The sequence below is a fragment of the Hylobates moloch genome, unplaced genomic scaffold (assembly GCF_009828535.3).
Source record: "Hylobates moloch isolate HMO894 unplaced genomic scaffold, HMol_V3 SCAFFOLD_2, whole genome shotgun sequence".
NCBI classification, from domain to species: domain Eukaryota; kingdom Metazoa; phylum Chordata; class Mammalia; order Primates; family Hylobatidae; genus Hylobates; species Hylobates moloch.
In genome coordinates this window covers 90,150,235-90,174,420 of record NW_026652277.1, presented here as the reverse complement: position 1 = coordinate 90,174,420, position 24,186 = coordinate 90,150,235, and the positions used below count along the sequence as shown (strand labels likewise).

Genomic DNA, 24,186 nt, shown 5'->3' with positions numbered 1-24,186 from the left:
GTCATCTGAAGATGGTGGCAGTGCCAGAGAGCAGGAGAGAGGAGCTGCAAACAAGCCAGGAAGAGTTGGGCATCAGTAACTCCTGGGCACCACCGGCCACTGGCCTTCATTCTGACAGGAGAGCCACCCCAACCCTAATTGTGTTCAGACAGATTGCTCCAAGCTTTACAGTTCTACCGAATTCTTTCTGTAGCAAAAATATAAAGGCATCTTCTTAGGTAACTTTTTTTCAGGGTTCCAAGTAGCAACACCTAACGTCTGCAGTGCCAGTTCTCTTCTTCTTTTTGTTCTTCTTTTTTTTTTTTTTAAGGTAAGAAATCATAACATTTTCCTGGAAAGGAAAGCAGTAGACCTCATTTTTTGTTTTAAGGAAAAATAGTTTTTCTGTTTCCATTCATATACATTAAATAACTCCCCAGGAAATACGCCCCGGTTTGGCGCGCGTGTGCGTGCGTGTGTGTGCGTGTGTGTGTGTGTGTGTGCCGTTTCTCTAAAATTCTGACTCATAGTCCGGAGGACAATGATTGACTTTTTTCCACTTCACATAGCTGCTATGAATTTCTCCTCACAAGGATGGGCCTGTTTACTCACCCTGGGCATCGTTGGTAGAGCGCTAGTGTAAACAGCCTGAGGAACCCGGTGGGCAGGGGAAGTGGGCGCGCTCTGTTCTCCGCGGCCAGCCGGGACGCCAGGCCAGGTGGGGCCGCCTGCGTTTAGCAACTGCTTTCTCACCCCCTGGATTTGCGATGTTTGCCACAGCAGCGAGAAGCGCCATTGTAATGGGGATGGGAGGGGTGGAGCCTCCAAGTCCTGTCTCAATTTAGATCTCTCACTCTGCTGTTAGGCGCGCCCATTTCAGATTACTAAACTCGAATTAAGAGGGAAAAAAAATCAGGGAGGAGGTGGCAAGCCACACCCCACGGTGCCCGCGAATTTTCCCGGCAGCGGACTGTAGAGCAGGCAGACGCCGTCGAGATGCAGGGCCCGCCGCTCCTGACCGCCGCCCACCTCCTCTGCGTGTGCACCGCCGCGCTGGCCGTGGCCCCCGGGTAGGAACGTGGGCGCGCGGGGGGCGCGCGGGCGCGCGGGCCTGGGCCGCTCTGCGGCTCTGGGCCAGGGCTTCGGGGAGGTGGCGGCTGCTGTGCCGCAGTGGGTGGGAAACGCCCGCGCGGCTGCAGTCCCTGGCCTGGAGCTTTGACCATATGTAGCTTCAGCGTGGCTCTCCATGGGAGAGTTACTTTCTGCACTCATGAAGTTGTTTAAGCGTCCCCCCGGCCATAATAACTTTCTGAAGAGTCATTTTATTTTTAGTCCACATTGCCTCTGCCTTTTGCTTCTCAACTTTTTGCTCCCAGGTTGCGATTCTTTTCTCAAAGACATAATATATTTTTTCTAGCCAAGATGTCTCAACCTTAGCATTGCCAAAGCGTGGCGGAGGGGACTGATGTATGGGTTCGGGGCAGACATTATAGGAAGAAAACAACAGCGCCCAATAACGGCAAGCCCCATTCATTCCCAAAGGTTTCTGTAGTTGAGCCCCAACCCCTAGTTATAGCAGAGAAAGTGCTGCTTTAGTGACTTCTTTTATGATTCGCTATACCTGGAATTTTCACCAGTTGTAGTTTATTTTCAAATGGTGTATTTCAGTCAATGGTATTGATTAAATAATTTTTTACCCTCGTTGGGCAGCTACTCAAGCATAAAGGTTTGAATAAGAAACAGGCAAAATCCTAGTTAAACAACAACAACAACAAGAAAATAATCACGCTGGTATAAGGTCCTCTGTAAAGGAGAAGCTTAGAGACTTTTGCTTTGCCAGTAACTCCAGTATGCCCCGGTGCAAGCCATTTACATCATGGTTCCTTCTGTGCTGTTCGTGGTTTATAAAATGGAAATAATAACACAGCCCTTCCTCTAGTAGTGATGCATGAATTACTGCTTTAAAATTGATTTATGCGAATTATTGTTATTTCAGTAGCATTTCAATTCAGTTGCTAAATAGAGCAGTGGCCAATGTTAATGGAAACAACTGCAATTGGCACAGTATGGAGTGCCTATCGCACTAGGAAATCTGAGGGTCACAAAGGAAAGCAGATGTGAGGATAAGAAACTTTGTTTTTCCCTTGTTGGGAACTGTTTAGGCCTCGGTTTCTGGTGACAGCCCCAGGGATCATCAGGCCCGGAGGAAATGTGACTATTGGGGTGGAGCTTCTGGAACACTGCCCCTCACAGGTGACTGTGAAGGCGGAGCTGCTCAAGACAGCATCAAACCTCACTGTCTCTGTCCTGGAAGCAGAAGGAGTCTTTGAAAAAGGTAAGATAAACAGCATAAAGTCTTACCCTTCTGCAGTAATAATTGGAATATGTTAATAAGGTCATGTGTTAGGTAGTATAGCAGAGAAACTCCAAATTTGCAGTATCTTACCTAATATACTTTTAATTCTCACTCATGTAAAGTCCTAGATGGTGTTCCTGGATGCTCTTCCAAGTGCAGATTCAGAGACCCAGGTGCCTTCCATTTTGTGGCTCCATTATCATCACATGGCTCCCAAGACTGCAGGGGAAGAGCGTGGAGTTTCTTCATGGGAGAAGGGGAAGAGCATGTGGAAGGTTTTTATGGGATAGGCCTAGAAATAGCTCACATCACTACTGCTCATATTCACAGGCAAAGGAGGCTGGGAAGTGTAGGCTAATGTGTGCCCCAGAAGAGGAAATGGGCTAGTCTCTAACACAAAACCATATTTATTGAGTGCAAAGTATTTTACAGAATAGGCCCGTAGGAAGGAAAGGAAAAGCTACACAATAGTTAAAATCCAGTTTTATGGAATATTTCTTAAGTTTTAAAGTAACAAGAGAAAAAAAGAAAATAGTGTGAAAGTGGGAGCCATTTGTAACAGAACCAAATTTCGTTCTTGTTTCAAGTTTGGGTTCTGACATGGCCCAAGATTAAATTGGGCCAATGAATATCTTCTTTTTCAGTACTAAGGGAAAAATAATTTTGGGAGGAAGAGGTAAATACTTAATACTTAAAACAGTTTTCATTAAAATATACTTTTATTGCATTTTTTTATTTTTTTAGATTATTATAATTATTTTTAGAGACAAGCTCTCACCATGTTGCCCAGGCTGGTCTCAAACTCCTAAGTTGAAGTGATCCACCCACCTTGGCCTCCCAAAGTGCTGGGATTACAGTCATAAGCTACTGCTCCTGGCCGAGACATACATTTTTATAATGTTGAGTTATTTAAAAAGAATCATTTAAGGCACGTAATGAAGGGTGGATGGTATTCATTATATAAGTGTTTATTCTCTACAAGCATAGAGAAATGAACACCATCATGAAATGAAATAAAAGTAAAAGTTTATCTGCATCTGTGGTTCTTTCCCCACCGCAAGTTAACTGGGTAGGTATACTTGGAATAGGAGTCAGGAAGAGATGGTATGTGTAGGGGCAAGTCACTTTTGTCCTTCATGGAAGCAATGTCAGGGAAGTGGGAGGTCTTATTTCCCTGGAGGGGAAGTATAGGTTTGCCTTAAGATCTGAGTTTGAATCCTGGTACTACTTTGCTACTAGTTGTATGATCTTAGGTAGGTTACTTAACTGCTTTGAGCCACAGTTTCCTCATCTATAAAAATGGAAATAATGGAACTGACTTCCCAGGGCAGTTATAAAGTTAAAATCTGTATATAGTACCTCTTAGGCATGCAATAAACAACAATTGCTAATATTATTAGTGTAATAATACTGCAGAGGAGGATGCGGAAAGCCCATTTCCTTTTTACATGGGGGCAGACTTCAACTTTCATTATTGGACCATCATTTCTGAAAATGAATGACTCCTGATCTTGTGATAGTCGCTAAAGAAAATATTGAAATATTAAATCACAGGACATAATACTTAAGGTAGTTCCACATTCATTATTTATTCATTAAGAATTTATGAGTGGGAAGGGGGAGGGTATTAAAAAACCACCTATTGAGTACCACACTTATCACCTGGATGATGAAATAAGGTGTACACTAAAGCCCTATGGCAGGCAATTTACCTATATAACAAACCTGCACATGTATCCCTGAAACTAAAATAAAAGTTAAAAAAAAAAAGAATTTATAATATTGGCTCCACTAGTGTGGCAGTTTTCCTGCAATGCAGAGGTCCAGAATATATATGGATGTTTTTGATAAATATTTGAGCTTTGCTTGGACATTTACATACTCTAATTCTAGAATTTCACCTGTTAGGTCTTTTCTGTGATCTCTGTTATCAGTCTCTCTCTCTTTTTTGCAACAAATAGTACCTGCACCGGGGTGCATGTTGTTGTGGCTTGGTTTTCAGCTTTATTCTTAGATCTTCTTTTGGGAGAAGGGTTCCTTATATGCCCATGGGGAAGTTCAAGTACTCAAGACTGGGTCGGGCAAGGCTGTCCTGGGAGCAGAATGGATCTGTGGAAAGTAAAGAGGGAAAATGCTGCTTCTTTCATGGGCTGTTTTTGAGCCTATTGACATAGAGTTTCATTGAAAATGCCATTGCTAGGAGCACTCTCCTCTTTCAAAGGAGAATGTTACTGTATTATCAGAGGCTGGGAGTTATTGTTCTCAGAGCAGATGCTTCCTGTAATGTGAGGACCTGAGGATCAAGACACTTCTCCCTGCTTGTCTTCACATCCTTTGCTTTATCTGGCTTCTCCAGTTGTAACAATATGTAGATAAACCAGGACTTCTAAATCAGGGGTCTGGATCTTCAAGTATCTGGACGTGGATTCATGTTTTGTTTTTTCTCCATCACATAAACACCAACAAATAAATATCTTTTATTTTTAAGAGACAGGGTCTCACTCTGTTGCCCAGGCCAGAGTGCGGTGGTGAAATCATAGCTCACTGCAACTTGGAATTCTTGGGCTCAAGTGATCCTGCTGTCTCAGCCTCCTGAATAGCTGGGACTACAGGCAAGTGCTAGCATGCTAGGTTTAAATTTTTTTTTTTTTTTGGTAGAGATGGGGTCTTGCTATGTTGCCCAGACTGGTCTTGAACTCCTGGGCTCAAACGATCTTCCTGCCTGAGCCTCCCGAAGTGCTGGGATTACGAGTATGAGCCTGATTGTTTCATTTTCTTATGAGCCACCCCCTGCCCCCGCAACAGAAGGTTGGTTTTAATAAAGATTTATCTTCTAGTAGAGTTGGGTAAGGCAGTGGACTGTTTCTTAGTAGCTTATTTCCAGCAGTTCTGGATTTCTTAGAAATCCTCAGGGTAGGGAGGTGTTTTACCCAAACCACAATAGATTTCTGGCTCAATTTGTATTGGAAATAGTAATAACTAAATTGTTCAAATGGAGAATGTATTTAATAAAGGTGAAAAAGTATGGCATTTCTTCAGGGAAGAGTTCATTTGTTTGTTTGACAGATATGGGGGAGATTTTATTTACATTTCCACTTTTATGGCCAGGAGTGTAGGTTATATTACTGTTATTCATTTAAAAATACATTAATTCTACATTTATTGGGGATTGATTATAGTTTTTTTTTTTTTTTTTGAGACGGAGTCTCGCTCTGTTGCCCAGGCTGGAGTGCAGTGGCGCGATCTTGGCTCACTGCAACCTCCGCCTCCCTGGTTCAAGCAATTCTTCTGCCTCAGCCTCCCGAGTAACTGGGACTACAGGCGTGTGCCACCATGCCTGGCTAATTTTTTGTATTTTTAGTAGAGACGAGATTTCACTATGTTAGCCAGGTTGATCTTGAACCCCTGACCTCGTGACCTGCCCGCCTCGGCCTCCCAAAGTGCTAGGATTATAGGCTTGAGCCACCACCCCTGGCGATTATGGGCTTTTTTTTTGGTGAATAATAGACCTTTAGAAAAAGTATTTCTGCTATACTTTGCAGAGTTCTGGGAAGGTGTATCAATGCCTTTCTAGTAGTGAGATTCAAAAGATTGCTTGTCACTGTTACCACTGTCACTGCCTCTACCACTATCAGCATCATTGCCATCATCTCCATAGTGATTAAAACTATGTTCCTAATCTTATCTTCCTTTGCATAAAGAGTTAGTTAAATAAACATAATTGACAAAACGTAGTAAAAGTTCAGCAGGTAATAATTACCAGAGGAGAGAAGATGGCGCAGCTATTGGCATTTAAAATCAAGTCAGACTATTGAATTGGGTGGAGAGTGAGTCTGTCCCTTTGTCTCTTCCCATATTGTTTTTTTTTTCTCTTTCCTTACTATGAAAGGAGTTCCATGCCAAATCAAGAAAAAAGAAATTAAGGACGTTTTGAGAACTGTCCTCTCATCTGTTAAGGCATATAAAATAATTTAATTTTCGTGATGTCCTTGAAACCGTAATTTCTGTTTTATTTTCCCTTCTCTTGCTACAATTTGACATTTTCATTTGTAAACTTTCAGTAGTTTTCCTGAATAAGAGTCGCTTCAAGTAATAAAGAATATAGCCTTTCTCCCTCATTAATGAATTCATCATCATTAGTTTCATGTAAACTTGATTTAAGAAAAAATGCTAGAGGTTGAATGCGGTGGCTCACAACCGTAATCCCAGAGCTTGGGAGGCTGAGGTGGGAGGATTGCTTGCACCCAGGAGTTTGAGACCAGCCTGCACAACACAGTGAGATTCTATCTCAAAAACAAAAACAAAAGAACCCTCAAAACCAAAATCTCCAAAAACCTAAACTGAAAATGCCTACTGAAATTTTGGGGACTCTGCATGGGCGTCTCCCGGTGACGCCTCTGCCTGCTGGTTTGGGGGCACCATTGTTTAAATGCTGCCAAGCCTACTTCCATCTTCCCATTGAGTTATTGGGGTGGGATGTGCTCTATAAATGTGTCTATAACTCGCTTTTTGTTTTTGCTCTAAAATCCTGGAGAGTTAATGGAGTGTTAACCTTCTTTTTTTAAAGATTTAAAAAAAAATCTGTTTTTTCCTTTGTTGTCTTTCTCACATTGACTATGGTATATTTTATTTTCCATCTTGGCTTGGTAAGGTTGGGAAATTTTTAAAAATTGAGATATTAGCTGAAAAACTTGAAAAATCATCCAGTTTGGTTTGGATGGTTTTCTGGTGGAAACAAATCTCCTGAACATGCATTTCATGCCTCGTAGATAAAAATCAGTCCCATGGTCTTTATGAAAGTAGATTAATTAGTGTAGTGTGTGGGCAGATCTCCCAGAGCAGGTTTTCACAGGCAGCTTTGCCAACATAACTCAGTCTGAACCTGCAGTTATGTTAGAATTATTTTTAAAGGGTGTAGGCTTTTCATTCACACATCGTCTTTGTTCTTGCGCGTGATGTATATTAACAGGTAAGTAGTACCTGACAATAAAGGACCACAGCGTAATCACGATGTGCCTGGGCTCTGGAGCCTGGCTACCTGGGCACAGGTGCTGGCCATTCCACTTAGTGGTTGTGTGGCTGTGGGCAGTCATGATCTCACCAGGCTTCAGTTTCATCATCTGAAAAATAGTGGTTTCTGCCTTATACAATTATATGGATATTGTGAGGATTAAATGAGGTAACATATTCAAGGCACTTAACACAAAGGAATTATTCAAGAAAATGGTAGCTATTGTTACTAAAAGAGAGTAGCAACAGTTTATGTCAAAGGCAATTATTAATCACCTATTGTGATGATCTTGAACCGGGAACTCTATAAAAGACACATCCCTAGGAGGGGATTGGAAGGGATTTAACATATTAAATATCCAGTTTCCTCATAGTGCCAGAGACCATAAGGTTTTCTATTGCTGGGAAGAGAGTGAAGTATTTTTATTTCCTTGATTTTGGGATATTGATACAATGTTGCAGTCATCTTCCACTAAAATCATTTTCACACTTGCTTGCAGTAGATAGACCTGGATCTAATGAAATCTAATTTGAATCGAAAGAACTACAAGATGAAATGCCAGCTCTCCTCTTAATTTACTTTCAGCCTCATAGAGTTTTGGAGCTGGAGGGGACCTCAAAGATAAGCCAATTCAATAGCCTAATATATGGCTGAGGAGACTGAGGTGAGGCATGGGATCTGGGGATTTTCCCAAGGTCAAATCGCTTATTGGTGGCAGAGCTGGAAACAGATTGCAGTTTCCCAAATTTGCAGTCCAGTGCTATTTCCATTATACTCTACGAAACTTTCCTAACATGTGGAGAGCTGAGCTTAAGACCTAAGATATATTTGCAAATGCTGATTCTTCTGATATGGAAGAAAATAAGGCTAACTAAGGAGTTTAAAAATGCTTACTTGCATATTGTGAAAGTTTCTTATTTTAGCTCAAGGTGGAATTGCTGTTTATGCACTAATGGTTCTGTATAAGGGGTGGGGGCTGGGTTAGAACCTTCAGAGACCTTTTAAAAACTAAATTCTGTTGCTGTGTTTCTCAAAGTGCAAATTGTATTTATTAAAAAGGCCGATTCATGGCCTCCCGCAAGACGTGGGTAAGAATCAAGAATCTCGGCTGGGTGTGGTGGCTCACGCCTATAATCCCAGCACTTTGGGAAGCCAAGGTAGGTGGATCACTTGAGGCCAGAAGTTCGAGACCAGCCTGGCCAACATGGTGAAACCCCGTCTCTACCAAAAACACAAAAATTAGCCAGGCATGGTGGTGGGCGCCTATAGTCCCAGGTCCTCAGGAGGCTGAGGCAGGAGAATTGCTTGAACCCAGGAGGCAGAGGCTGCAGTGAGCCAAGATCGTACCAGTGCACTCCAGCCTGGGTGACAGAGCAAGACTCCATCTCAAAAAAAAAAAAAAAAAAAAAAAAATCTAACCTTTATGTTCCACCATCCACCGTCACCACAGGTGATTCTTAGTCACTTAGAATGGGAACAACTGCCCTTTCGTGTCTCACAAATTGTACTCGACCAAATATTGGAAAGCTCGAGGGTGAGTATCATGCCCCTGCAAGCCTGCGATGATTCATGGCAGCGGAGGGAAGGCTCCTCGTGGACTTTCGTGTTTGCTTTTAAGCAGCCCTCAACCCTAAGCGCTGATGTTCGTTTTCAGCTGCAGAGAAACATGACTTGGGGTTTGATTATGAATCAACGATTGGGTGAAGTGAAAAGTGAACACACTGATTCTTTAAACTCCAAGTTAAACATGTGCTGCTCCTCTTCTAGCACTGAATGAGTCACTGTCCAAGTGACTCACTGAAGGATTGTGGTGGAAATAGAAAACAGATCCCATAAGAATTTGGGCTGGGTTACTGTTGATCCTTTATGTCCTGTGAAGAGGGCTTTCTAATGCTGAAACTAGTTGTTTCCCCACAGACATTTCTTCTCATTAAATGTATTATTTATTGATTATTTGCTGTATGTGAAACATGAATGAATGGGGAGTGGGGAATAAGAGAAAGGAAGGCACTGGAGGAGATTCAGAGGTCCCAGAAGGATAATGTAATATTAAAAGTGCAGAAGGCTGGAGGAGTTTTCATTTTTTGTATAAAAAATACAGTGTGGTTTGTAAATAGTGCTTCTTGTATGTGAGCCTGTGCCTGGTACTATTACCTTTTACTTCCAGAGCTATACGGATGTCCATTCATAAATGTCCCACCTCTGCTGACATATTTGGCATTTGGAGGGAACAGTTACTTCACGTACTAGAGACGGGAAGGGTGTGTCGGAAGAAAGAGCTGCTGGCTGGGTGTGGCAGTTATGAAAAGGAGATAGGGGTTTGTGTATATATTTTCTGAAAAGATGTTTCATTCTGCTTTGGATATGAGTTTGGGGAGACATCCAGGTGGAGAGGTCCAGCAGATAGTTTTGAAATTGCAGCCGGGGAGACAGATTTAGGCATTATTTTCATAGAGGCAGACAATATTTTGAAATCCTGGAAATACATAAGATGCACAAGAGAGACAGAGCTCATGGAAAGAACAAGACTTTTGGGAGAAGCTTGGAAAGAGGTAAATAAGTTAATGAAGGGGAGAAGACCAGACACAGTGGCTCATGCCTGTAATCCCAGCAACTTGGGAGGCTGAGGTGAGCAGATCGCTTGAGCTCAAGAGTTTGAGATCAGCTTGGACAACATATTGGAACCTCATCTCTACTAAAAATAAAAAAAAATTAGCTGGACGTGGTGGCATGTGCTTGTAGTCCCAGCTACTCAGGAGGCTGAGGCAAGAGGATTTCTTGGGCTACAGTTATAGTGCCGCTGTACTCTAGCCTGGGTAACAAAGCATGGCCCTGTCTCAAGAAAAAAGAAAAGAAAAGAAAAGAAAAGAACGGAATAGAATAGACAACGAGCAATCCGAGAAGGGTAGATTGAAAATGTCTCAGAAGCCAAGGGAAGAAGAAGTTCCAAGAAGGAAGGTTTAATAGTATCAATTCTCTCAGGTCAGAGAAGAGGAGGACAGAGGAAAGAACATTGGTGACCCTTAAGTAAATGGCTTTAAGTTGAATGTTGGGAGCAAAAGCAAATTTGAGGGAATAAATGGATGGTGAAAAATATAATCAAAATTTATTCTTTCCAGAAGTTTGGTGGTTGAAAGGAGAGATGTGGGTGGTCTCTCAAAAGGCACATTAGAAAGGTGAAAGTGGTTAGGGCAAAGGAGAGGGTGGATAGTTCCTGGGTTAGAAGTGGTGAGATCAGTATTAGGGGCAGAGGCAAGTGGATTATCCTGAAAAAACCCTCATACTTTCTTCTTTGAAGAAAGAAAGAAATAGAAGAGAATCAGTAAGGAAAGATATATTTTGGGGTATGAAATTGAGATGAAGAATAAAATTGAAATACAGTTTTAGGAAAACTTATCTACCGACTTGTAAATTGCACAGATCTGGCCACCAATTTATAGGAAATGGGGATAAAAGTTAAAAGTAGTGGCAGACCAGAAAGAGAAACACAGGATTGGAGATCTTCCCTGGTGGTACCCTAAACTGGGTCATCGCTGGATTGTAGGAAATTGGAATACAGGGGCAGGAAGTCATATTTGTATCTGGGGGAGCTAACACAGGGAGGAGAGAGAAGAGGAAAGGGCTGTTTATGATGAAGATATGCCTCAGTTGAAGCTCGAGAGGACTGGGTGGAGTTACTTTATTACTGCCATGGTTGTCAGTGAATTTGTAATGCATCATCTCTTGGTGTGTGTCAAGATGACCAGCATACGAAAGGTGCAATGATAAAACTTGGCGAGGAGGATTAAAGTGGATCTTGGTCTTGCTCTGTCTCTTCCACTCGTCACTTACCTCGGAGAATTCTATGAGGTGACTTTCTTCCGTTGCAAGGCTCAGGGTGAAATTGGTCAAAGATTTGGTGGAAGGGGTAGCAGTAGGTAGGTAGATGATAGGTCTATGGGTTGTTAGTTCTGAAGAAACGATTCATAAATTAAAATCCAAAAACCAGACTGGTAAAGAGCTTGGAAATAAATGAAGAGGAAAATTTTTAAAGAACACCTAGTAGCTCCCTTTTGGCAGGGCTATGTTAGGAATTTACATTTATGAAAATATAGCTGGCAGAAATGATTTAGTATTACAAACTTAAGTTTCACTGCAATATATGTTAAAGCTCCTCGGGAATATAGATAAGACGGGGAATTTATTATTCTGAGCAATTCAAATTTATTCAGCACCAAATTGCGTATGGCATAATGCTGGGTGACATAAATATTTGGTGACCACATGAGGTTCCTGTGCCTGTGCTCTTCGCAGGGAAGCAGAGTAGGCTTCATTTGATGTGTCAGCCCAAGTTGATTGTAGAGGCTGGTTTGGGTGCCGTGTTGACAGTTTCAAAGTCAAGCCTGGGTTTACTGGACTAGAGAACTGGATGAATTGGCTGTGTCTGCCATGGACATGGGAGTTGGGGAGTGTGGTATGAATGCTGCGAAGGATTCTGTAGCCCATCCATAAACTTTATTTATGGATCAGTTGAAGAGGAATGGTCTAAGAGGAATGGTTACCTACATAGCTACATAGGGGCTTGAGGTAGTAACAACATGGATAAGAGAGAAAAGATGAAAGAGTGGGTGTATCCAAATAGTAAATGAGAGTGCAGTAAGCTACAGAGGAGGAACAAGGAGGGAAGGAATATGAGGTTATGTTTGCACTATTGTTTTGGAAGGAATAGCTGGGTCTGTCCTGCACTGTTTGGGAGGCACAGTGGGTTAGAATGGGTGCTCGGGAACCACACTGAAATTGAACCCTAGCATCACCTAATAATAGTACCACCTCATAGCATTGTTGAGAGGATTAAATGAGATAATACTTAAGAGCTGTGTCATCCAATATGGTAGCTACTAACCACATGTGGTTTTTGAGCACTTGAAATTTGGCTCATACAAATTGAGATGTGCCATGAATATAAAATACACAATGGATTTTGAATACTTAGTTCCAACAAATGCAATAAAACTCATGATTTTAAAATAATGATTTCATGTTCAATGTTAATATTTTGGACATATTGAGTTAAATAAAATATGTTATTAAAATTAAATTCTCCCAATTTTTTCTTTTTTTGGCACATAAAAGGCACCTAATTTAATAAATATTAGTTATTATTTTCTCTTTTATTATGCAGTTAAGAACTTTGATTTAAAATTATTATCTTTATATATATATATATGTGTATATATATATATTTTATTATACTTTAAGTCCTAGGGTACATGTGCACAGCATGCAGGTTTGTTACATATGTATACATGTGCCATGTTAATGTGCTGCACCCATTAACTCGTCATTTACATTAGGTATATCTCCTAATGCTATCCCTCCCCCCTCCCCCCACCCCACAACAGGCCTTAGTGTGTGATGTTCCCCTTCCTGTGTCCAAGTGTTCATATTGTTCAATTCCCACCTATGAGTGAGAACATGTGGTGTTTGGTTTTTTGTCCTTGCCATAGTTTGCTGAGAATGATGGTTTCCAGCTTCATCCATGTCCCTACAAAGGACATGAACTCATCCTTTTTTATGGCTGCATAGTATTCCATGGTGTATATGTGCCACATTTTCTTAATCCAATCTATCATTGTTGGACATTTGGATTGGTTCCAAGTCTTTGCTTTTGTGAATGGTGCCGCAATAAACATACGTGTGCATGTGTCTTTATAGCAGCATGATTTATAATCCTTTGGGTATATACCCAGTAATGGGATGGCTGGGTCAAATAGTATTTCTAGTTCTAGATCCCTGAGGAATCACCACACTGACTTCCACAATGGTTGAACTAGTTTACAGTCCCACCAACAGTGTAAAAGTGTTCCTATTTCTCCACATCCTCTCCAGCACCTGTTGTTTCCTGATGTTTTAATGATGGCCATTCTAACTGGTGTGAGATGGTATCTCATTGTGGTTTTGATTTGCATTTCTCTGATGGCCAGTGATGATGAGCATTTTTTCATGTGTCTGTTGGCTGCACAAATGTCTTCTTTTGAGAAGTGTGTGTTCATATCCTTTGCCCACTTATTGATGGGGTTGTTTGGTTTTTTCTTGTAAACTTGTTTGAGTTCATTGTAGATTCCGGATATTAGCCCTTTGTCAGATGAGTAGGTTACAAAAATGTTCTCCCATTCTGTAGGCTGCCTGTTCACTCTGATGGTAGTTCCCTTGGCTGTGCAGAAGCTCTTTAGTTTAATTAGATCCCATTTGTCAATTTTGGCTTTTGTTGCCATTGCTTTTGGTGTTTTAGACATGAAGTCCTTGCCCATGCCTATGTCCTGAATGGTATTGCCTGGGTTTTCTTCTAGGGTTTTTATGGTTTTAGGTCTAACATTTAAGTGTTTAACCCATCTTGAATTAATTTTTGTATAAGGTGTAAGGAAGGGATCCAGTTTCAGCTTTCTACATATGGCTAGCCAGTTTTCCCAGCACCATTTATTAAATAGGGAATCCTTTCCCCATTTCTTGTTTTTCTCAGGTTTGTCAAAGATCAGATAGTTGTAGATGTGTGGCATTATTTCTGAGGGCTCTATTCTGTTCCATTGGTCTATATCTCTGTTTTGGTACCAGTACCATGCTGTTTTGGTTACTGTAGCCTTGTAGTATAGTTTAAAGTCAGGTAGCATGATGCCTCCAGCTTTGTTCTTTTGGCTTAGGATTGACTTGGCAATGTGAGTTGTTTTTTTGGTTCCATATGAACTTTAAAGTGGTTTTTTCCAATTCTGTGAAGTCATTGGTAGCTTGATGGGGATGGCATTGAATCTATAAATTACCTTGGGCAGTATGGCGATTTTCCTGATACCAAAGCCTGGCAGAGACACAACAAAAAAGAGAATTTTAGACCAATATCCCTGATGAACATCGATGCAAAAATCTTCAATAAAATACTGGCAAACCGAATCCAGCAGCACATCAAAAAGCTTATCCACCATGATCAAGTGGGCTTCATCCCTGGGATGCAAGGCTGGTTCAACATATGCAAATCAATAAACGTAATCCAGCATATAAACAGGACCAAAGACAAAAACCACATGATTATCTCAATAGATGCAGAAAAGGCCTTTGACAAAATTCAACAGTGCTTCATGCTAAAAACTCTCAATAAATTGGGTATTGATGGGATGTATGTCAAAATAATAAGAGCTATCTATGACAAACCCACAGCCAGTAACATACTGAATGGGCAAAAACTGGAAGCATTCCCTTTGAAAACTGGCACAAGACAGGGATGCCCTCTCTCACCACTCCTATTCAACATAGTGTTGGAAGTTCTGGCTAGGGCAATCAGGCAGGAGAAAGAAATAAAGGGTATTCAATTAGGAAAAGAGGGAGTCAAATTGTCCCTGTTTGCAGATGGCATGATTGTATATCTAGAAAACCCCATCGTCTCAGCCCGAAATCTCCTCAAGCTGATAAGCAACTTCAGCAAAGTCTCAGGATACAAAATCAGTGTGCAAAAATCACAAGCATTCTTATACACCAATAACAGACAAACAGAGAACCAAATCATGAGTGAACTCCCATTCACAGTTGCTTCAAAGAGAATAAAATACCTAGGAATCCAACTTACAAGGGATGTGAAGGACCTCTTCAAGGAGAACTACAAACCACTGCTCAATGAAATAAAAGAGGATACAAACAAATGGAAGAACATTCCATGCTCGTGGGTAGGAAGAATCAATATCGTGAAAATGGCCATACTGCCCAATTTTTTTCTATTTTCTTTTTTAGTGCACATCTTTAAAACATTTATCACAATGCTTAGTACATAGAAAACGCCGAGGGAATGTTAACTATGTTGTACCTGGTGTTTCCTGGTATCAGATATTAATACTGATGCCTGACCACAAGCCTGTGGCATGAGTCCACGTCTCCCTGCTGATGACTCATTTTGGCTTAGGTGGATCTTCAACCTTATTCCTTATCCCTTGAAGAAGAAGAAAATCTCCCTAAAAAGAGCCACAGGAGTTGGCAAAATTTCTGTAAAGGGCCAGATGCTAAGCGTGTGGGTTTTGCCAACCTTCAGGTCTTTATTGCAGCTGCTCGACTCTGCCTTTATAGCTCGGAAGCAGGTGTAGACAGACGGTTCGTAAACAATGAGCATGGTTGTGTACCAACAGAACTTCATTTATGGATGCTGAAGTTTTGAGTTCATATAATTTTTACTTACCATGAAATATTATTCTTCTTTTGATATTCCCCCCAGCTATTTAGAAATGCAAACCCATTCTTAGTTCATGAACTATACAAAAAACAGGCGTGGGCCAGACTGGATCTGTAGGCTGTGGATTGCCGACCCTGCCGTTAAAAATGCCCTGTACATTTAGCAGCCAAGAACCTTGCTTGACTCTGGGTTTTTCATTTGTACTTAACCTAACATTTACTTTATAGTGTACCATTTTATTTATTTTACTTTTAGTAGGTTTGTGTTTGACCTGCTTTTTTTTTTTTGCTTAGCAGTCTAAATGGAACAAAACTTTAGAAACTCAAATTTATTAAGATATTTGTAAGCAAAGGGAAATAAGAGAGAAAAATATAAAAGAAGTATGTGAGGGACCAAAGGAGATTTTTTGTTTGGTTTTGTTTTGCTCAGAATACTTGTGTTTTCTGTGTAGACTGAATTTACCCAATAGTTTTTTTGCCTTAAAGTGACATTCAACTGTGAAGCAGAAACATTGTATTTTTCAAATTGTACTTTAAGTTTTTAAAATATTTTATTTTTATAGATTTGGGGGCACATGTGCAGTTTTCTTACATGGATATTTTGGGTAGTGGTGGAGTCTGGGCTTTTAGTATAAACATCAGCCAAATAGTGTATGTTGTATCCCTTAAGTCATTTCTTATCCCTCACCTCCCTGCCATATGAATCTCCAATGTCTACTATTTCACTCTCTAAAAAATATTGTATTTTATACAAAAATTAGCCAGGTATGGTGGCACATGCCTCTAATCCCAGCTACTAGGGGGGCTGAGGCAGGAGGATTGCTTGAACCTGGGAAGTGGAGGTTGTAGTGAGCCGAGATCATGCCACTGCACTCCAGCCTGGGCAACAAAGCGAGACTCTGTCTCAAAAAAAAATTGTATTTTAAAGTTTTGTTTTCCATGAATTTGTGGGGGAAAACCCTTATTTCTCACCTTGTTTATCTGTAGATCAAAGAAACTGCTGAAGAATGAGGAAAAAAATTTAGTAAATTGATAAAGAGATCAAAATTTTCAGCTAAAAAAGTGATAATAAATTTATTATTGCATAAGACTGAGTAGCAAAAGGTTGCCAAAAATAATTAAGCAGCAAACATTAAGTCAGGCGTATATATATATCTAGTGGAAAATCCATTTTTTTCATAGAGAGTATTTCTGTACCTAGTTGGATTTCCAATTACACACTACTCCTTCCCTTCAATGATTTTCCAAAGTTATTTGGTGAGGACAGATGTCAGAAGAGGCAGCATATAATGGTATTACAGAGTATGTTTAAAAAGTTAAGGAAAGGTTAGTTTTTGTGTATGCTTATTACACAATTTAAAAATAGCTTTGACTCTATTTGTAAATCAAACGACCAGTTCTCAGGCTGTGCCAAATGCGAAGCCTTCAAACAAGGTTTCTTCTGAGTTGCTTAAGCAGCACTGGGAAGGAGAAAGCATCTGAAAGGGTTTTAAGATTGATTGTCTCTGGTTATACACAGAAATGATTGGAGTTTTATAAAGTTATCTATAAAAACACTAAGAAGAACCTTACATAACAGAGTGTGTCTTCGGTTAGTGATTTAAAAGAGTGCCATACTGGGTTTCAAGAGGCGGTGACCATTTCCCGTGTCTGAATGGAGCCTCGCCAAAAGGGAGAAAAATGTTCACAACAATTTGCAAATACTATCTATTTAATTCTCAACCTAGCAACAGCAGAGAAAGAGATTATTATTCCTCTCTCATCTACGCTGCCCCCACTCTCCTCCCCGCTGCCCCCGATTTTATGTTTTGGTTGTGTAAATTATTGCTAAATCAATAGAACTTTCAAATAAGTCCTATGCTAGGACTTCATAAGTGCCTAGGAAATTCCAAGTTGTATTTATAAATTTAAAGGGAAGATCAGCAGAAAAAAATGTCAAGTACTTAAAATCGACTTTTTATTAAGGACACATGAGACCAGTGAGTAGGCCTTAGATTGGATGTGTCCACATATTCTCTGAGTCGCTCCCTGGATCCAGCAAGAAATAGGGGTGGGTGGGACATCTCTGTCCCTACACGGTAGCGTTTGGGAAGAGTCTTTGTATTTTGTGTTTTTATTTTTTTTTTAATAGAAATGAGGTCACACCATGTTGCCCAGGCTGGTCTTGAACTCCTTGCCTCAGGGGATCCTTCTGCCTCAGCCCTACCAAAGTGCTGGTATTATAGGCGTGAGCTGCCACGCCTCGCCTGGGTAGGACTTCTGTTTCTAGCTCTGTATCTTTCTTGCATCTGTGATCAGATAAGGTCATGTGTCTGAGCAGTAGGACTCAGGCATGCAGTTGAACTGCTCGTCCAACTTCTCTCTAGTGAGAGAATTCCTCAAAGATTTGACTTGATTCAGAGCTGCATTAAAAACAAAAGACAAAACAAAAAACACTTCTACTATGAAATGAGATTTCCTGCACTTCAAATCTGTTTAGCTTGTTTTGAAGTGCCAGAATGCTTGGCCTCCAATTAGTCAATCTCCGAGAGCCTCATTTGGATTGTAGACTCCCAACTGTTTTTTGACTTTCTCCTTGCTGATGTCATTGGATAAAAATAAATTACCACCCCTCCCCCGTCGTTCTTCGTCCTTGTAAATTTGCTGCCGGTGGGTGGTAGCTGGTATCAGACCAGGGCAGGAAGGAAGCACATTGCTTCCTCCAGTTATGGAGCTAGCATAATAGTCAACCCCTGATGATTTATCTTAATACAATGAAAAATGAGTAACTCTCAATAATGGAGGGTGCTGGTTTGTTGGGGCAAAGCTCACTGCAGTTTGTTTCTATTTTATTCCAATGTGGGACATTGTGGTAGATGCTGTGTTTTAGCGCCCAGATCGCTCTTGAGGGATGAAGGACCTTTCCCCGAAAGCTGCTAGGAGTGTTGTGCCCAACTGCCTTCAGAGCCAGTTGTCTCTGATGATTGTATCAGCTAGAGAACTGCCTTGCCCATGGTGGCCTCCCTCCTGGGGATGGCCTGTATTATGTGACTGATTGACGTGGGGTACGAAGGTCCAGCCCTTTCACACCAGTTCAGGACAACTCTCACTGGCCATGACTGCTTCTGAGCTGCCCTGGTGGATGCCTCTTTGGAGCCTGCATTGCAGCCCCACTGCTCTCTCCCCTAGTCCAGTTTCCCCCTTTCCCTTCTGCAGGTGCTGATCCACCAAATACTCCTTAGTAAACCTCCCGCATTGTAATTACCGTCTCAGAGTTGGCTACCGTTTAACTTTCCTTTGAAGAGGAATGTTTCAGATCTTGGAATCAACTTTAAACATGTCGAAACTGTGTAGTGTGAAGAATTGACATGAGTTGGGAAAGTTTTTAGTTTTTAAATCCTTTTCAGAGTTCTTGTATGACACAAATTATTTTAGAGTTAGCTCCGCTACTGCAGTGCTTAGAGTATAACTCTAAGTTTCTTCTAAGAGAAACTTCATGGAAGAAGAATCCACAGGTTCTGGTGAGTGATAAACTTAGAGTTGAGGAGAGAAAAGAGTTCAACATAATTGAGATTTTGAACATCCGTGATTGAGGAAGTGGTGATAGCAACATATACAAACAGTTATACAGGCAGTGGAACTTTTACTATAATCAAAGATATGTATCATAAAAACAATGGTGAGGCACAAGGCCGGGTCCGGTGGCTCACGCCTGTAATCCCAGCACTTTGGGAGGCTGAGGCGGGCAGATCACTTGAGGTCAGGAGTTTGAGACCAGCCTGGCCAACATGGCAAAACCCTGTCTCTACTAAAAACACAAAAAATTAGCCAGCTGTGATGGTGCTTGCCTGTAGTCCCAGCTACATGGGAGGCTGAGGCATGAGAATCTCTTGAACTTGGGAGGCGGAGGTTGCAGTGAGCTGAGATCGTGCCACTGCACTCCAGCCTGGACGACAGAGCAAGACTCTGTCTCAAAAACAAACAAGAAACCAGTGATGAGGCACAGTGACTCACATCTGTAATCCTAGGGCCTTGGGAAGTCAAGGTGGGAGGATCACTTGAGCCTAGGAGTTTGAGAGCAGCCTGGGCAACATAATGAGCCCCCATTTCTACAAAAAAGTAAAAAAAAAATTAGACAGGCATGGTGGCCTGTGCTTGTAGTTCTAGTTACTGGGGAGGCTGAGGCAGGAGGATCGCTTGAGTCCAGGAGTTTGGGGTAGCAGTGAGCTATGATTGCACCACTATACTCCAGCCTGGGTGACAGAGTGAGACCCTGTCTCCAAAAAAAAAAAAAAAAAAGGTATGTATAATAAAACCAGCAGTACAACTGATTCTTTTTTAACTTTTTAATTGTTGTGGATACATAGAAGGTGTATATATTTACAGGGTACATGAGATACTTTGAAACAGGCATCCAATGTCAACAACCATATCATAGTAACTGGGGTATCCATTCCCTCAAGCATTTGTCCTTTGACAAACAATCCAGTTATACTATTTTAGTTACTTAAAAATGTGCAATTAAATTGTTATTGACTACAGTCCCCCTGTTGTGCTATCAAATACTAGGTCTTATTCATTTTTCTAACTACTTTTTGTGCCCATTAATCATCCTCACTTGCTCCCTAACCCCTCACTACTCTCCCCAGCCTCTGGTAACCATCCTTCTACTCTCTATCTCCGTTAGTTCAATTGTTTTAACTTTTAGCTACCACAAATAAGTGAGAACATGCAAAGTTTGTCTTTCTGTGTTTGGCTTATTTCACTTAACATAATGACCTTCAGTTCCATCCATGTTGTTGCAAATGACAGGATCTCATTCATTTTTATGGCTGAGTAGTACTTCATTGTGTACATGTACCGCATTTTCTTTATCCATTCATTTGTCGATGGACACTTAGGTTGCTTCCAAATCTTAGCTATTATGAACAGTGGTGTAACAAACATGGGAGTGCAGATAGCTGTTTGATATACTGATTTCCTTTCTTTTGGGTATATACTCAGCAGTGGGATTGCTGGATTGTATGGTAGCTCTATTTTTAGTTTTATGAGGAATCTCCAAACTGTTCTCCATAGTGGTTGTGCTAATTTTCATTTCCATCAACAGTGTATGAGGGTTCCCTTTCCTCCACATCCTCACCAGCATTTGTTACTGCCTGTCTTTTGGATAAAAGCCATTTTAACCGGGGCGAGATGATATCTCATTGTAGTTTTGATTTGCATTTCTCTAATGATCAATGGTGTTGAGAGGGCCTTTTCATATACCTGTTTGCCATTTGTATGCCTTCTTTTGAGAAATGTCTATTCAGATCTTTTTCCCATTTTTAATTGGATTATTAGATTTTTTCCTGTAGAGTTATTTGAGCTCCTTATGTATTTTGGTTATTAATCCCTTGTCAGATGAGTAGTTACAAAGATTTTCTCTCATTCTGAGTTGTATCTTCATTTTGTTGATTGTTTCCTTTGTTGTACAGAAGCTTTTTAACTTGACGTGATCCCATTTGTCGATTTTTGCTTTGGTTGCCTGTGCTTGTGGGGTATTGCTCAAAAAATCTTTGCCCAGTTCAGTGTCCTGGAGAGTTCCTCCAAAGTTTTCTTTTAGTAGTTTCACAGTTTTAGGTTTTAGGTTTAAGTCTTTAATCCATTTTGATTTGATTTTAGTGTATGGTGAGAGATAGGGTCTAGTTTCATTCTTCTGCATATGGACATCCAGTTTTCCTGGCACCATTTATTGAAGAGACTATCTTTTCCTCAATATATGTTCTTGGCACCTTTGGCAAAAATGAGTTCACTGTAGGTGTATGGATTTGTTTCCGGGTTCTCTATTGTGTTCCATTGGTCGTGTGTCTGTTTTTATGCCAGTATCATGCTGTTTTGGTTACTATAGCTCCGTAGTATAATTTGAAGTCAGGTAATGTGATTCCTCCTTTTTTTTTTTTTTTCTTTCTTGGTATAGGTTTGGCTATTCTATGTCTTTTGTGGTTCCATAAAAATTTTAGGATTGTTTTTTCTATTTCTGTGAAGAATGCCATTGGTATTTTGATAGAGATCACATTAAATCTGTAGATTGCTTTAGGCAGCATGGACATTTTAACAATATTGATAATTTCAATCCATGAACATGGAATCTCTTTTCATTTTTTTGGTGTCATCTTCAATTTTTTTCATCAGTGTTTTATACTTTTCATTGTACAGATTTTTCACTTCTTTGATTAAGTTAATGCCTGGGTATTTAACTTTATTTGCTGCTATTGGAAATGGGATTACTTTCTTGATTTCTTTTTCAGATTGTTCATTGCTGGCATATAGAAATTCTACTGATTCTTTTTTTTTTTTTTTTTGAGATGGAGTCTCGCTCTGTCACCCAGGCTGGAGTGCAGTGGCTCAATCTTGGCTCACTGCAAGCTCTGCCTCCTGGGTTCAGGCCATTCTCCTGCCTCAGCCTCCCAAGTAGCTGGGACTACAGGCGCCTGCAACCACGCCTGGCTAATTTTTTGTATTTTTAGTAGAGACGGGGTTTCACTGTGTTAACCAGGACGGTCTTGATCTCCTGACCTTGTGATCCACCTGCCTCGGCCTCCCAAAGTGCTGGGATTACAGGCGTCAGCCACGGCACCCGGCTTCTACTGATTCTTGTATGTTGATTTTGTATCCTGCAACTAGACTGAGTTTGTCGGTTCTAATCATGTTTTGGTGGCATCTTTAGGTTTTTACAAATGTAAGATCATATTGGCCGGGCGTGGTGACTCATGCTTGTAATCCCAGCACTTTGGGAGGTGGAGGAGGGCCAGATCACTTGAGCCCGGGAGTCTGAGACCAGCCTGGGCAACATAGGGAGACCCTGTGTCTATTTATCTTTAAAAAATAAATTAATTAAAAATATTATATCATCTGTGAACAAGAATAATTTGACTTCTTCCTTTCCAGTTTGCCTGCCTTTCATTTCTTTCTCTTGTCTGATTGCTCTAGCTAGGACTTCCAGTACTGTGTTGAGTAACAGTGGTGAAAGTGGGCATTCTTGTCGTCTTCCTGATCTTAGAGGAAAGGCTTTCAGTTTTTCCCTATTTAGTATGATACTAACTGTGGGTCTGTCATATATGGCTTTTTTATGTTGAGGTTTGTTCCTTCTATATGCAGTTTTTTGAGGGTTTTTATCATGAAGAGGTGCTGAATTTTATCAAATTTTTTTAAGTATCAGTTGAAACGATCATATAGATTTTGCCCTTCATTCTGTTGATATGTTGTATCACATTGATTGATGTGCATACAACTATTTTTTTTTTTTTTTTTATACTCAGAGTCAGTGCAGAGCAGTGGTTTAGAGCTCAGACCCATGAGTCAAGTGGCCAGGGTCAGAAGCTTGGCCCCACTACTTTTTGTCTGTGTGACCCTGGGCAAGTCATTTCACATCTCTGTGTCTCAGTGTTCTCATTTGTAAAATAAGGGTAATAATACTTAATAGTATTGTTGTGAGCTTTAAACTCGTTAATGTATGTAATGCTTTAGAACACTCTGTAAGTGGTATATACTATTATTATTATTTTATTCATATAACTAAAAAATTACATTCTGTCTGATCTGTTGGTTGTTTCATTGTTGCTAAACACAAATTTAAGTCTTCTATCCCCGCGACCAGTTCTGTCCAATACAAGTATATGTCAACTACATAAGTTATTGGAAATTTTCTAGTAGCCGCACTAAAAAAGAAAGAGAAACAGGCGAAATTAATTGTAATAATATATTTTATTTAACCCAATAATTTACAAGTATTATTAGTTCAACATTTAATCACTATAAAATTACTGACATGACATTTTACATTTTTTTTGGTTGTGTCAGAAATATGGGGTGTATTTTACACTCGCTGCTTATTTCAGTGGCTCAATAGCCACACGTATTTAGAGGCTCCTGTATGTGACTGAGCAGCTTTAAAGAGTTGCTAGTTAATCTTGCTCATTTCTGAAGTGTTCCAGTCAACTGTTGCTGTGAAACAAGCTGCCCCCAGATTTAGTAGATTAAAACAACAATGGTTTATTATTTCTCACAGTTCTCATTTAGCTTATACATGCTAGATTGATGATTATTGCCATTATTTTTGTGATAGTTGTGAAATTTTTGAATTCCACGATTCCTTCTACATTTATTAGTTGGAATTCTGTGGTAAGGAATAACTCTTTCTTCTCTTTCACTCAGTCATGTATTTAATTGTACATCAGCATGAACTCATAGATTCTTGTTGTATTCAGTAGGTTGTAATCCATTATTTATTTTAATATTCAAGTGATCTGACCGTAATATTTTAAATTAAGAAAACACCCTCTCCACACATGCTCAGGTACCTGATAAGATCAGAACAAATTCTGCTACATGGATGGTATTCTCAGTTCCATCCCCCAACACCCGCGTATTGCAATGTTTAAATGTTTCAGCCCAAATATTTCACAGGGTCTGCTTGCAGAGCCCATGCTTCTCTTCAACAAATATTTTTACAGGACAAAATTTGTCCAGTAAATTGTCTCTATTTATGGTTCCTTTGAAGGTTTTACCAAGTTTGCTTGCTGAAATATCCTAAGGCTTTTCAATTTCACTTCAATTCAGTATAGAATATAAGTCTTTCCCATTAAAAGTAAGCTTAATGAACAGAAGTTTCTTCCTACAAGGTAAGATACTCCCAAAG

At 40.3% G+C, this 24,186-nt stretch overlaps 1 protein-coding gene across 1 annotated transcript in view; it reads left to right on the top strand.

Annotated features, from left to right (window-relative positions):
* Positions 1-898: 898 nt before the first annotated feature.
* CD109 (CD109 molecule) overlaps positions 899-24,186 on the top strand; it is a 141,469-nt gene continuing 118,181 nt past the window's right edge. The window contains exons 1-2 of the mRNA XM_032153087.2: positions 899-1,049; positions 2,142-2,314. Coding sequence (XP_032008978.1) covers positions 976-1,049; positions 2,142-2,314 — 247 coding nt within the window. The 5' untranslated portion in view covers positions 899-975. The remainder of the gene's footprint in view (positions 1,050-2,141; positions 2,315-24,186) is intronic.